At 39.0% G+C, this 15,000-nt stretch overlaps 1 protein-coding gene across 2 annotated transcripts in view; it reads left to right on the top strand.

Moving 5' to 3' along the window:
• Window positions 1-6,838: 6,838 nt before the first annotated feature.
• Window positions 6,839-15,000, top strand: part of LOC130284759 (protein FEV-like) — a 21,036-nt gene continuing 12,874 nt past the window's right edge. The window contains exons 1-2 of one of the 2 annotated variants that reach the window (XM_056535476.1): window positions 6,839-6,996; window positions 9,277-9,348. In XM_056535476.1, coding sequence (XP_056391451.1) covers window positions 6,948-6,996; window positions 9,277-9,348 — 121 coding nt within the window. In that variant the 5' untranslated portion in view covers window positions 6,839-6,947. Of the gene's footprint in view, window positions 6,997-9,070; window positions 9,349-15,000 lie in introns of those variants that run through there. The other variant, XM_056535475.1, reaches the window with a different exon arrangement.

Below are 15,000 nucleotides of genomic sequence, written 5' to 3'. Positions count from 1 at the left end.
CAAGCTCCAATCTCCTCGTGAATGGGTCAGTCCCGGCCACCCCTTCTCTGCATTCCATGCCCCATCTTGCAAAGACACGCCCACCCTTTAAGCCACACCCCTTATATTTTCAGTTTACAATATCTTTACCACAACTTATCCCCACCTGAGGACAGGATATGAGGATTAGATAGGAGGACGGGATAGGAGGACGGGATAGGAGGACGGGATAGGAGGACGGGATAGGAGGACGGGATAGGAGGACGGGATAGGAGGACTGGATATGGGGACGGGATATGGGGACGGGATATGAGGTCAGGATATGATTATGGGATATGAGGATTAGACATGAGAACAGGATATGGGACGGGATATGAGGATTGGATATGAGGGTGGGATATGGAGACGGGATATGAGGACGGGATTTGAGGTCGGGATATGATATGATTAGGGGATATGATTAGGGGAATGAGGACGGGGTATGAGGACGGGGTATGAGGACAGAAATATGAGGACGGGATATGAGGACAGAAATATGAGGAGGGCATTTGGGGCCGGGATTTAAGGACGAGATATGAGGAGAAGAGCTTCCTCCTTTGTTGCTTTTCCTCCCCCACAAGGATAAGGTAGGAAAACCGGACAACGCCGGGTACTCAGGTAGTTACAGTATAGAAACACATTCACTGAAATGTTAAGATCTCTTTTATCAGTAGGACTAACAAAAGCTGATAACAGAAAATAATAGCTAGCCAGCAGTGAAACTGAAGGTATGTTTCCCAACTAGTGTGCCTCCAGCTGTTGCAAAACTACAACTCCCAGCATTCCCAAATAGCCAAAGGTCAGTGTTTCCCAACCCGTGTGCCTCCAGCTGCTGCAAAACTTCAACTTCCAGCATGCTCGATCAGCCAAAGGTCAGTGTTTCCAAACCCATGTTCCTCCAGCAGTTGCAAAACTACAACTCCCAGCATGCCCAGACAGCCAAAGGTCTGTGTTTCCTATCTCATGTGCCTCCAGCTGTTGCAAAACTATAATTCCCAGCATGCCCAAACAGCCAAAGGTCAGTGTTTCACCAACCCCTGTGCCTCCACCTGTTGCAAAAATACAACTCCCAGCATGCCCGGACAGCCAGAGGTCAGTGTTTCCTATCCTGTGTGCCTCCAGCTGTTGCAAAACTACAACTCCCAACATCTCTGGACAGCCAAAAGGTCAGTATTTCCCAAACTGTGGGCCTCCAGCTGTGCAAAACTACAACTCCCAGCATTCCCAGACAGCCAAAAGTCAGTGTTTCCCAACCAGTGTGCCTCCAGCTGTTGCAAAACTACAACTCCCAGCATGCCCAGACAGCCAAAGTTCAGTGTTTCCTATCCCGTGTGCCTCCAGCTGTTGCAAAACTACAACTCCCAGCACGCCCAGACAGCCAAAGTTCAGTGTTTCCTATCCCGTGTGCCTCCAGCTGTGCAAAACTACAACTCCCAGCATTCCCAGACAGCCAAGGGTCAGTGTTTCCCAACCAGTGTGCCTCCAGCTGTTGCAAAACTACAACTCCCAACATCCCTGGACAGCCAAAGGTCAGTATTTCCCAAACCGTGGGCCTAAAGCTGTGCAAAACTACAACTCCCAGCATGCCCAGACAGCCAAAGGTCTGTGTTTCCTATCTCATGTGCCTCCAGCTGTTGCAAAACTATAATTCCCAGCATGCCCAAACAGCCAAAGGTCAGTGTTTCACCAACCCCTGTGCCTCCACCTGTTGCAAAAATACAACTCCCAGCATGCCCGGACAGCCAGAGGTCAGTGTTTCCTATCCTGTGTGCCTCCAGCTGTTGCAAAACTACAACTCCCAACATCTCTGGACAGCCAAAAGGTCAGTATTTCCCAAACTGTGGTCCTCCAGCTGTGCAAAACTACAACTCCCAGCATTCCCAGACAGCCAAAAGTCAGTGTTTCCCAACCAGTGTGCCTCCAGCTGTTGCAAAACTACAACTCCCAGCATGCCAGACAGCCAAAGTTCAGTGTTTCCTATCCCGTGTGCCTCCAGCTGTTGCAAAACTACAACTCCCAGCATGCCCAGACAGCCAAAGTTCAGTGTTTCCTATCCCGTGTGCCTCCAGCTGTTGCAAAACTACAACTCCCAACATCACAAAGGAGGTAGTGCGGCACTGCGTGAGTGTGCTGGATTAGGAATGGCAATCCCAACATCCCTGGACAGCCAAAGGTCAGTATTTCCCAAACCGTGGGCCTAAAGCTGTGCAAAACTTCAACTCTCAGCATTCCAAGACTGCCAAAGGTCAGTGTTTCCCAACCTGTGTGCCTCCAGCTGTTTGCAAAACTACAATTGCCAGCATACCCAGACAGCCAATGGTCAGTGTTTCCTAACCCACATGCCTCCAGCTGTTGCAAAACTACAATTGCCAGAATGCCCGGACAGCCGAAGGCTGTCCGGGCATGCTGGCAATTGTAGTTTTGCAACAGCTGGAGACACATGGGTTAGGAAACACTGCTATAGAACAATTCTTTGGGACCCAGAATCTTCCAGTTCTTTAATATTATGCCTCTCCATCATTGTCCCTGCCGTCTGCACTGACAGGCTGGATATTAGGCAATTGTCTATAGTTTTTTTTTCTTTTCGCCATATCCTGTTGGCGACCGAGCGGAGTCAGATAATCATCTCCCCCCCCCCATTGATATTATTCATGGCAGATGAGGAGCCGCAGTATCTGGTGCATCTCGCGGGCGGCGAGTGTTCACACATCTGCATTCTCTGCGCCCGCTGCCACAACAAAAGTTTTTTTTTTTTTTCTACCAATATTCAGCAGATAGATAAAGAAGCATTGTATGATGAGGGGCTTCGGGGGGGGGGGGGGGGGGGGGGGAGTCAGACGCTTATCTTATGCATCAATGTCCATTATCCCAGTATTGTCATTAATTATCGCGTTGTCATTAAGAAATACGGATTTGCTGATTTTTTTTTTTTGCGTGTTGCATCATTTTCCAGTTTGTCATGAAAAAGTCAAAATAATTGCAAAACAATAAATTAAAAAAAAATTAAAAAAAAAAAGAGTCAATTAAAATTAAAAGTGCAATAAACAAAATCCGTAAGATTTTATAATTCTGTAGGAAAGATATAGGCAGATGTTATAAGCAGTGAGCTCCTACTATAGAGACAGACTGCACTACTGCTATGGCGTCTATAGGGGGAGCTTGCACTGAATTTGTGCTATTTTAGGAAGAAATTAGAGATGAGCGAACTTACAGTAAATTCGATTCGTCACAAACTTCTCGGCTCGGCAGTTGATGACTTATCCTGCATAAATTAGTTCAGCTTTCAGGTGCTCCGGTGGGCTGGAAAAGGTGGATACAGTCCTAGGAGACTCTTTCCTAGGACTGTATCCACCTTTTCCAGCCCACCGGAAAGCTGAACTAATTTATTCAGGATAAGTTATCAACTGCCGAGCCGAGAAGTTCGTGACGAATCGAATTTACTGTAAGTTCGCTCATCTCTAGAAGAAATGATCAAGTTCTATTCAATCGCAGCTGCCACTAGGGGGAGCTCACTGTATACCAATGTATAGACAAGTTATAGAGCAGTGTTTCCCAACCAAAGTTCCTCTACGGCTGCTGCAAAACTACTACTCTCAGAAGTTGCAGTTTTGCAACAGCTAAAGGCACCCTGGTTTGGAAACACTGACCTTTGGCTGTCCGGGCATGCTGGGAGTTGTAGTTTTGCAACAGCTGGAGGCACCATGATTGGGAAACGCTGACCTTTGGCTGTCTGGGCATGCTGGCAGTTGTAGTTTTGCAACAGCTGGAGGCACACTGGTTGAGAAACACTAACCTTTGGCTGTCCAGGCAAGCTGGGAGTTATAGTTTTGCAACAGCTGGAGGCACACTGGATTAGAAACACTAACCTTTGGCTGTCTGGGCATGCTGGGAGTTGTAATTTTGCAACAGCTGGAGGCACCATGGTTGGGAAACACTGACCTTTGGCTGTCTGGGCATGCTGGGAGTTGTAGTTTTGCAACAGCTGGAGGCACACTGGATTAGAAACACTAACCTTTGGCTGTCCAGGCATGCTAGGAGTTGTAGTTTTGCAACAGCTGGAGGCCCCATGGTTGGGAAACACTGACCTTTGGTTGTCCGGGCATGCTGGGAGTTGTAGTTTTGCAACATCTGGAGGTCCTCAGGTTGGAGACCACTGTCATAGGGATTCATGCAGACATATATTGTGCCCTGTATGTATCTCATTGACATCACATATCATTTCCATTCTTCACTATACAGTATATGATTTTAGTCTATTATATAGACAGACATGCAGGGACAATTCACAACGAATATTCTGCAGATCAGTGATCTGTTTCTCTCAAGTGCAACTACAACTCCCAGCATGCCGCTGACTCTCTGGGCATATTGCATGAGAGCCACAGGTTAGAGACCCAAGCAATGCAGAATAAAGCTGTACATATACATTACATTCCCTACCCATGTGCCAGTATGTCTGGACAGCCAACGGCTGCCAGGGCATGCTGGGAGTTGTAGTTTTGCAACAGCTGGAGCCACATGGGTTGGGAAACACTGACCTGTGACTGTCCAGGCATGCTGGGAGTTTTAGTTTTGCAACAGCTGGAGGCACATGGGTTTGGAAACACTGACCTGTGACTGTCCAGGCATGCTGGGAGTCGTAGTTTTGCAACAGCTGGAGGCACATGGGTTGGGAAACACTGACCTGTGGCTGTCCAGGCATGCTGGGAGTTGTAGTTTTGCAACACACTGTTTGGGCAACTCAGTCTAGAGCAGTGGCCTTCAAACAGTGGTTCTCCAGCTGTTGCAAAACTAAAACTCCCAGTATGCCCGGACAGCCGTCGGCTGTCCGGGCATGCTGGGAGTTGTAGTTTTGCAACAGCTGGAGGCACATGGGTTAGGAGACACTGACTTTTGGATGTAAAGGCATGCTGGGACTTGTAGTTTTGCAACAGCTGGAGGCACATGGGTTGGGAAACACTGACCTGTGACTGTCTAGGCATGCTGGGAGTTGTAGTTTTGCAACAGCTGGAGGCACATGGGTTGGGAAACACTGACCTGTGACTGTCTAGGCATGCTGGGAGTTGTAGTTTTGCAACAGCTGGAGGCACATGGGTTGGGAAACACTGACCTGTGGCTGTCCGAGCATGCTGGGAGTTGTAGTTTTGCAACAGCTGGAGGTCAGTATCCAAGTTTGCATAATTAGTAGATCCTGTCACCCAGCTTTCCTAGGTTCCTGCTAGTTCTGCAGGGCACTGTGGCTGCTCTGTTTGCACACACTCTCTCAGTAATGGCTGCTAATGGCAGGATGAGCCTCCATAACTGCATCTTTATGGCCTGTTCCCCGGCTGCAGGTTGTTGTCTCAGGCAATGAAGCGTGCTGAGATACCTGCGGATCAATGGGAGCCTCATCTCTGACGCCGGCTGCTGTTTGCAAAGAGTTAACAGGCGTAAAATAGGGGTGAAGGTGAGGGGGGGCATCTCCAGAGTAACGCTGATCCTTAACACTTTATGAGTCCTCAGATGGGACTGATAAGAGGCTGATAAGGGGCTGCGGCTGTGTGTGAACAGGGACAGTCAGATGGAGGCTTAATTAAAAAGAGTTTTACTCAGGAAATGAAAGGAGCAGCAAGGGGGGGTGCCGGCTGCAGGGAGTGGGTGCAGGCTGTAGGGAGCGGGTGCAGGCTGCAGGGAGGGGGTGCAGGCTGCAGGGAGGGGGTGCAGGCTGTAGGGAGCGGGTGCAGGCTGTAGGGAGGGGGTGCAGGCTGTAGGGAGCGGGTGCAGATTGCAGGAAAGGGGGTGCAGGCTGTAGGGAGGGGGTGCAGGCTGCAGGAAAGAGGGTACAGGCTGTAGGGAGGGGGTGCAGGCTGCAGGGAGGGGGCCCGGGGGATGCAGGGTGCAGGAAAGGGGGGTACAGGCTGTAGGGAGGAGGTGCAGGCTGCAGGGAGGGGGTGCAGGCTGTCGGGAGGGAGCCTGGGGGTGCAAGGTGCAGGGAGAGGGCCCAGGGGTGCAGGCTGCAAAGAGGGGGTGCTGGCTGTAGAAAGGGGGTGCAGGCTGTAGAAAGGGGGTGCAGGCTGTAGAAAGTGGTGCAGGCTGTAGGGAGGAGTCCCAGGCGGTGCAGGCTGCAGAAAGGGGGTGCAGGCTGTAGGGAGGGGGTGCAGGCTGTAGAAAGGGGGTGCAGGCTCTAGGGAGGGGTCCCAGGGGGTACAGGCTGCAGTAAGGGGGTGCAGGCTGTAGGGAAGGGGTGCAGGCTGCAGGGAGGGGGTGCAGGCTGTAGAAAGGGGGTGCAGGCTGTAGGGAGGGGGTGCAGGCTGCAGGGAGGGGTTGCAGGCTGTAGAAAGGGGGTGCAGGCTGTAGGGAGGGGTCCCAGGGGGTGCAGGCTGCAGGGAGAGGGTGCAGGCTGTAGGGAGGGGGTGCAGGCTGTAGGGAAGGGGTGCAGGGAGGGGGTGCAGGCTTCAGGGAGGGGGTGCAGGCTGTAGTGAGGGGTGCAGTCTGTAGAAAGGGGGTGCAGGAAAGGGGGTGCAGGCTGTAGGGAAGGGGTGCAGGCTGTAGAAAGGGGGTGCAGGCTGTAGAAAGGGGGTGCAGGCTGTAGAAAGGAGGTGCAGGCTGTAGGGAAGGGGTGCAGGCTGCAGGGAGGGGGTGCAGGCTTCAGGGAGGGGGTGCAGGCTTCAGGGAGGGGGTGCAGGCTTTACTGAGGGGTGCAGGCTGTAGAAAGGGGTTGCAGGGAAGGGGTGCAGGCTGTAGAAAGGGGGTGCAGGCTGCAGGGAGGTACAGGCTTCAGGGAGGGGCCCCGGGGGTGCAGACATCAGGGGGGGCCTTCAGCATCTCCTGTTGCCCGGATATTATCTTCCTCATCTCATCCTCCTCCTCCTCCTCCTAATAACAATAGGGCTGTATTAATAATCGGGCTCATCATAGGGCGCCGGCCCCGGGTGTCACTTCTCAGCTCCATGGCTCAGGGCAGTGGATCTCAGCTCCTGCTCAACATGTACCTGACAGGTAGAGACCCCGGCATTGGGATTTTGGGGGTGTCAGCATTGGGAGAGGTCACAAAGTTTGGGTTTTGTCCGATGACTTCCCCGGATTAGGACACTTTGTATCTCGGTGTTTTGTTGCTTTTCCCTGCGATGTTTTCTGTCATCTCCATCATTCATCAGGTTCTTCTGTACCCCCCAATATCTGTTCCTGGGCGCCCCCATTCTGATCCCAGCTCTTCTCCCCGAACACCTTTATTGCTTCTTCTGGGGGTCCTGGTGTCACCCACATCCCACCCTGTAGTGATCTGCGACCCCGATCCTTATATTATCAGCTAGAACCATATCTCAGACACCCCACAAAAAAACGACCCCCCAATACCTGACACCGCAATACCCGACACCCCATTATCCTCTATGATAGAACTGACACCCCAATACCTGACACCCTATCATCCTCTACTATAGACCCGACACCCCAATATCTGACACCCCATTATCCTCTGATAGACCTGACACCCTATTATTCTCTATGACAGTGTTTCCCAACCAGGGTGCCTCCAGCTGTTGCAAAACTACAGCTCCCAGCATGCCCGGACAGCCGAAGGCTGTCCGGGCATGCTGGGAGTTGTAGTCCTGCAACAGCTGGAGGCACCCTGGTTGGGAAACACTGCTCTGTGATAGACCTGACCCCCCATTACCTCCATTCTCTGTTGGACCTGACCCCCATCCTCATTTCCCAGCCGCCCTCTCCTCTTCTCCTCCCGGACTCTTCTCCTCCCGGACTCTTCTCCCCTCGGTCGGTCCCTTATAACCGCAGAGATGTCGGATTTCCTTTTTCCTGGACGCGTTTCCTGCCGTCTCCCCTTACACTGTGATCCTGAGAGCAGGGAGCTGAGGGAACACCCACAAATCACAGGGACACCTACAAAATACTGGGGCACCCTAATACCAGATGGGCACCTACAAACTACCGGGGCACCCTAATGATGGACACCTACAAAATACTGGGGCACCCTAATACCAGATGGGCACCTACAAACTACTGGGGCACCCTAATACTATATGGACACCTACAAAATACTGGGGCACCCTAATGATGGATACCTACAAAATACTGGGGCACCCTAATACTATATGGACACCTACAAAATACTGGGGCACCCTAATGATGGACACCTACAAAATACTGGGGAACTCTAATACTATATGGACACCTACAAAATACTGGGGCACCCTAATACTAGATGGACACCTACAAAATACTGGGGCACCCTAATACCAGATGGGCACCTACAAACTACCGGGGCACCCTAATGATGGACACCTACAAAATACTGGGGCACCCTAATACTATATGGACACCTACAAAATACTGGGGCACCCTAATACTAGATGGACAACTACAAAATACTAGGGCACCCTAATACCAGATGGATACCTACAAAATACTGGGGCACCCTAATACTATATGGACACCTTCAAACTACTGGGGCACCCTAATGATGGACACCTACAAAATACTGGGGCACCCTAATACTATATGGACACCTACAAATTAATGGGGCACCCTAATACTATATGGACACCTACAAATTAATGGGGCACCCTAATACTATATGGACACCTACAAATTAATGGGGCACCCTAATACTATATAGACACCTACAAATTAATGGGGCACCCTAATACAATATAGACACCTACAAATTAATGGGGCACCCTAATACTATATAGACGCCTACAAATTAATGGGGCACCCTAATACAATATAGACACCTACAAATTAATGGGGCACCCTGATACTATATGGACACCTACAAATTACTGGGGCACCCTAATACAATATAGACACCTACAAATTAATGGGGCACCCTGATACTATATGGACACCTACAAATTACTGGGGCACCCTAATACCAGATGACACCTATAAACTACTGGGACCTCCTTATAATAGATGAGCCCCTATAAATTACTGGAGCCCCCACATCTACCATGGAATCCTCTAACCACCTACAAACCATAGATAGACCCACATTTGAGGGACCCCCAGAAACTGCGAGGGCTCCTTCATACTAAATGACAATCCACACACCCGCTGGGACACCCGCAAGACCCCTCCACCCCATACAGCACCCAGACACCCACTGACTTTAGTATTACTTGGGGGTCGGTCATTAGGGTGTCCTGTCTCCTGTAATCATTATATATTAGACCATCTCCCCCATACACAACAATGTCCCCTATAATATGTTGTCGGGTCGGGATAAGATCTGTAATACAATTTATTTCTTGGGATCAGATCCTGTAGGTGAAAGTTCCCTGAAGGAGAAATCGCAGAACTGGAGGCCATTTACCGCAGGAGTCCAGAAAGGTGAGAACAGGAGCTTAATGTATTCATAGAACATAAATGTCGCATCCATGTGCTGTGGTGTCTGCGATCTGACGCACATCTGCGATCTTTAAATTGTGATCTGAACATTCAAAGGGTTAAATCAAAAAATGTGACGGATCCTGGTGTCTGCATGTTGGGATTCACTATATTATATTGTTATTATTACTATTATATTATTGCTGTTAAATTGTTATTATTGCTATTATTATTATTATTATATTGCTATTATTATTATTACTATTATTATTATTATATTGCTATTATTATTACTACTATTATTATTATTATTATATTGCTATTATTATTTTATTGCTATTATTATTATATTGTTATTATAACAATTATATTATTGCTGTTAAATTGTTAGTATTGCTATTATTATTATTATTATTACTATTATTATTACTATTATTATTATTGCTATTATTATTATATTGTTATTATAACAATTATATTATTGCTGTTAAATTGTTATTATTACTATTATTATTACTATTATTAATATTATATTGCTATTATTATTATTATATTGCTATTATTATTATTATATTGCTATTATTATTATATTACTATTATTATTATTACTATTATTATTATTATATTGCTATTATTATTTTATTGCTATTATTATATTGTTATTATTACTATTATATTATTGCTGTTAAATTGTTACTATTACTATTATTATTATTATATTGCTATTATTATTATTATATTGTTATTATTATTATTATTATATTGCTATTATTATTATTATGATATTGTTATTGTTATTATTACTATTATTATTATTATATTGCTATTATTATTATTATTATTATTATATTGTTGTTGTTATTATTACCATCATATTATTGGTGTTAAATTGTTATTACTATTATATTTTTGCTATTATATTGTTTCTATTATCTTATTGCTACTATAATTGTTACCAGTATTATATGATTGCTTTTACTAGTATTGTATTATTGCTATTACTATTGTTCAATCATCATAAATCATTTGGCAGAATTACTATATAATGACAATAGAACAGATTATTAACACTTCATTAACTGAAACCTACTGATCCCAGTGACAATATAGATAAGTAATAATAATGCTAATATACATTATATATATATATAGTACATATGATTAGCCGTATTAGTCCAGTGATGCAAATCATAAAATGTTGCCGTATCTTGTAATAACCTTTGTTTACAAAATGCTGTTAGTCCAATAAAAAAAGGTATTACTGCAACATTTTATGATATATATATATATATATATATATATATATATATATATGTATATATATATTTTTTTAGAATAATGAACAGTGCTGTGTGCTATAAGTAACTATAAAGGTGGAATTATGACTATTTTCTTTTATTAATTTGAATTATTAGAATTTTTTTAAATAATAAGAATTATTATTGTAATATTTATTAATTATAACCTTCAGCATAATAATCAATGTTATAAGTAACTATAACTCAGTTGAAATTATCACAATTTTAATTTATTAATTTGAATTTGCTTTTAAATAAATAAAATACAATTAAACAATTAAACAACTATAAATAGATAATTAGATATTTAAAAATGAATAAATATAAACTTATTCGATCTTATTGTTTTTCATCATTTTACCCATTTATCATTATGAAAGGTTTTATGACCTTTTTGTAGAATTGTTGGGTTTTATTACAATGAACAAATATCAACCGAGCTGCGGCTATAAATAATATATATACAGTCATATACATACAGTTATATACATATTGTTCTATATACAGTCATATACATATAGTTATATACATATTGTTCTATATACAGTCATATACATATAGTTCTATATACAGTGATATACATATAGTTATATACATATTGTTCTATATACAGTGATATACATATAGTTATATACATATAGTTCTATATACCGTTATATACATATAGTTATATACATATAGTTCTATATACCGTTATATACATATAGTTATATACATATAGTTCTATATACCGTTATATACATATAGTTATATACATATAGTTCTATATACCGTTATATACATATAGTTATATACATATAGTTCTATATACAGTCATATACATATAGTTATATACAAATAGTTCTATATACTGTTATATACATATAGTTATATACATATTGTTCTATATACAGTCATATACATATAGTTATATACAAATAGTTCTATATACCGTTATATACATATAGTTATATACATATTGTTCTATATACAGTCATATACATATAGTTATATACAAATAGTTCTATATACTGTTATATACATATAGTTATATACATATAGTTCTATATACAGTCATATACATATAGTTATATACATATAGTTCTATATACAGTTATATACATATAGTTATATACATATTGTTATATACATATTGTCCTATATACAGTCATATACATATAGTTATATACATATAGTCCTATATACAGTCATATACATATAGTTATATACATATTGTTCTATATACAGTTATATACATATAGTTCTATATACCGTTATATACATATAGTTATATACATATAGTTCTATATACCGTTATATACATATAGTTATATACATATAGTTCTATATACCGTTATATACATATAGTTATATACATATAGTTCTATATACCGTTATATACATATAGTTATATACATATAGTTCTATATACAGTCATATACATATAGTTATATACAAATAGTTCTATATACTGTTATATACATATAGTTATATACATATTGTTCTATATACAGTCATATACATATAGTTATATACAAATAGTTCTATATACCGTTATATACATATAGTTATATACATATTGTTCTATATACAGTCATATACATATAGTTATATACAAATAGTTCTATATACTGTTATATACATATAGTTATATACATATAGTTCTATATACAGTCATATACATATAGTTATATACATATAGTTCTATATACAGTCATATACATATAGTTATATACATATAGTTCTATATACAGTTATATACATATAGTTATATACATATTGTTATATACATATTGTCCTATATACAGTCATATACATATAGTTATATACAAATAGTTCTATATACCGTTATATACATATAGTTATATACATATTGTTCTATATACAGTCATATACATATAGTTATATACAAATAGTTCTATATACTGTTATATACATATAGTTATATACATATAGTTCTATATACAGTCATATACATATAGTTATATACATATAGTTCTATATACAGTCATATACATATAGTTATATACATATAGTTCTATATACAGTTATATACATATAGTTATATACATATTGTTATATACATATTGTCCTATATACAGTCATATACATATAGTTATATACATATAGTCCTATATACAGTCATATACATATAGTTATATACATATTGTTCTATATACCGTTATATACATATAGTTATATACATATTGTCCTATATACAGTCATATACATATAGTTATATACAGATAGTTCTATATACAGTCATATACATATAGTTATATACATATAGTTCTATATACAGTCATATACATATAGTTATATACATGTAGTTCTATATACAGTCATATACATATAGTTATATACATGTAGTTCTATATACTGTTATATACATATAGTTATATACATATTGTCCTATATACTGTTATATACATATAGTTATATACATATTGTTCTATATACAGTCATATACATATAGTTATATACATATAGTTCTATATACCGTTATATACATATAGTTATATACATATTGTTCTATATACCGTTATATACATATAGTTATATACATATTGTCCTATATACCGTTATATACATATAGTTATATACATATTGTTCTATATACCGTTATATACATATAGTTATATACATATTGTCCTATATACAGTCATATACATATAGTTATATACATATTGTTCTATATACAGTCATATACATATAGTTATATACATATAGTTCTATATACAGTGATATACATATAGTTATATACATATAGTTCTATATACCGTTATATACATATAGTTATATACATATAGTTCTATATACCGTTATATACATATAGTTATATACATATTGTTCTATATACAGTCATATACATATAGTTATATACATATAGTTATATATACTGTTATATACATATAGTTATATACATATTGTTCTATATACCGTTATATACATATAGTTATATACATATTGTCCTATATACAGTCATATACATATAGTTATATACATATTGTCCTATATACAGTCATATACATATAGTTATATACATATTGTTCTATATACCGTTATATACATATAGTTATATACATATAGTTCTATATACCGTTATATACATATAGTTATATACATATAGTTCTATATACCGTTATATACATATAGTTATATACATATAGTACTATATACTGTTATATACATATAGTTATATACATATAGTTCTATATACCGTTATATACATATAGTTATATACATATAGTTCTATATACAGTCATATACATATAGTTCTATATACAGTCATATACATATAGTTATATACATATAGTTCTATATACCGTTATATACATATAGTTATATACATATAGTTCTATATACCGTTATATACATATAGTTATATACATATAGTTCTATATACTGTTATATACATATAGTTATATACATATAGTTCTATATACCGTTATATACATATAGTTATATACATATAGTTCTATATACCGTTATATACATATAGTTCTATATACCGTTATATACATATAGTTATATACATATAGTTCTATATACAGTGATATACATATAGTTATATACATATTGTTCTATATACAGTTATATACATATAGTTATATACATATAGTTCTATATACCGTTATATACATATAGTTATATGCATATAGTTCTATATACAGTGATATACATATTGTTCTATATACAGTGATATACATATAGTTATATACATATAGTTCTATATACCGTTATATACATATAGTTATATACATATAGTTCTATATACCGTTATATACATATAGTTATATACATAAAGTTCTATATACCGTTATATACATATAGTTCTATATACAGTTATATACATATAGTTCTATATACAGTTATATACATATAGTTATATACATATAGTTCTATATACAGTTATATACATATAGTTCTATATACCGTTATATACATATAGTTATATGCATATAGTTCTATATACAGTGATATACATATTGTTCTATATACAGTGATATACATATAGTTATATACATATAGTTCTATATACCGTTATATACATATAGTTATATACATATAGTTCTATATACCGTTATATACATATAGTTATATACATAAAGTTCTATATACCGTTATATACATATAGTTCTATATACAGTCATATACAAATAGTTCTATATACAGTTATATACATATAGTTCTATATACATATAGTTCTATATACAGTTATATACATATAGTTCTATATACAGTTATATTCATATAGTTCTATATACAGTTATATACATATAGTTCTATATACAGTTATATACATATAGTTCTATATACAGTTATATACATATAGTTCTATATACATATAGTTCTATATACAGTTATATACATATAG

The sequence above is a fragment of the Hyla sarda genome, chromosome 8 (genome assembly GCF_029499605.1).
Source record: "Hyla sarda isolate aHylSar1 chromosome 8, aHylSar1.hap1, whole genome shotgun sequence".
Classification (NCBI taxonomy): domain Eukaryota; kingdom Metazoa; phylum Chordata; class Amphibia; order Anura; family Hylidae; genus Hyla; species Hyla sarda.
Note: the sequence above shows the minus strand (reverse complement) of the source record. Positions and strands in the feature narration are given on the sequence as shown.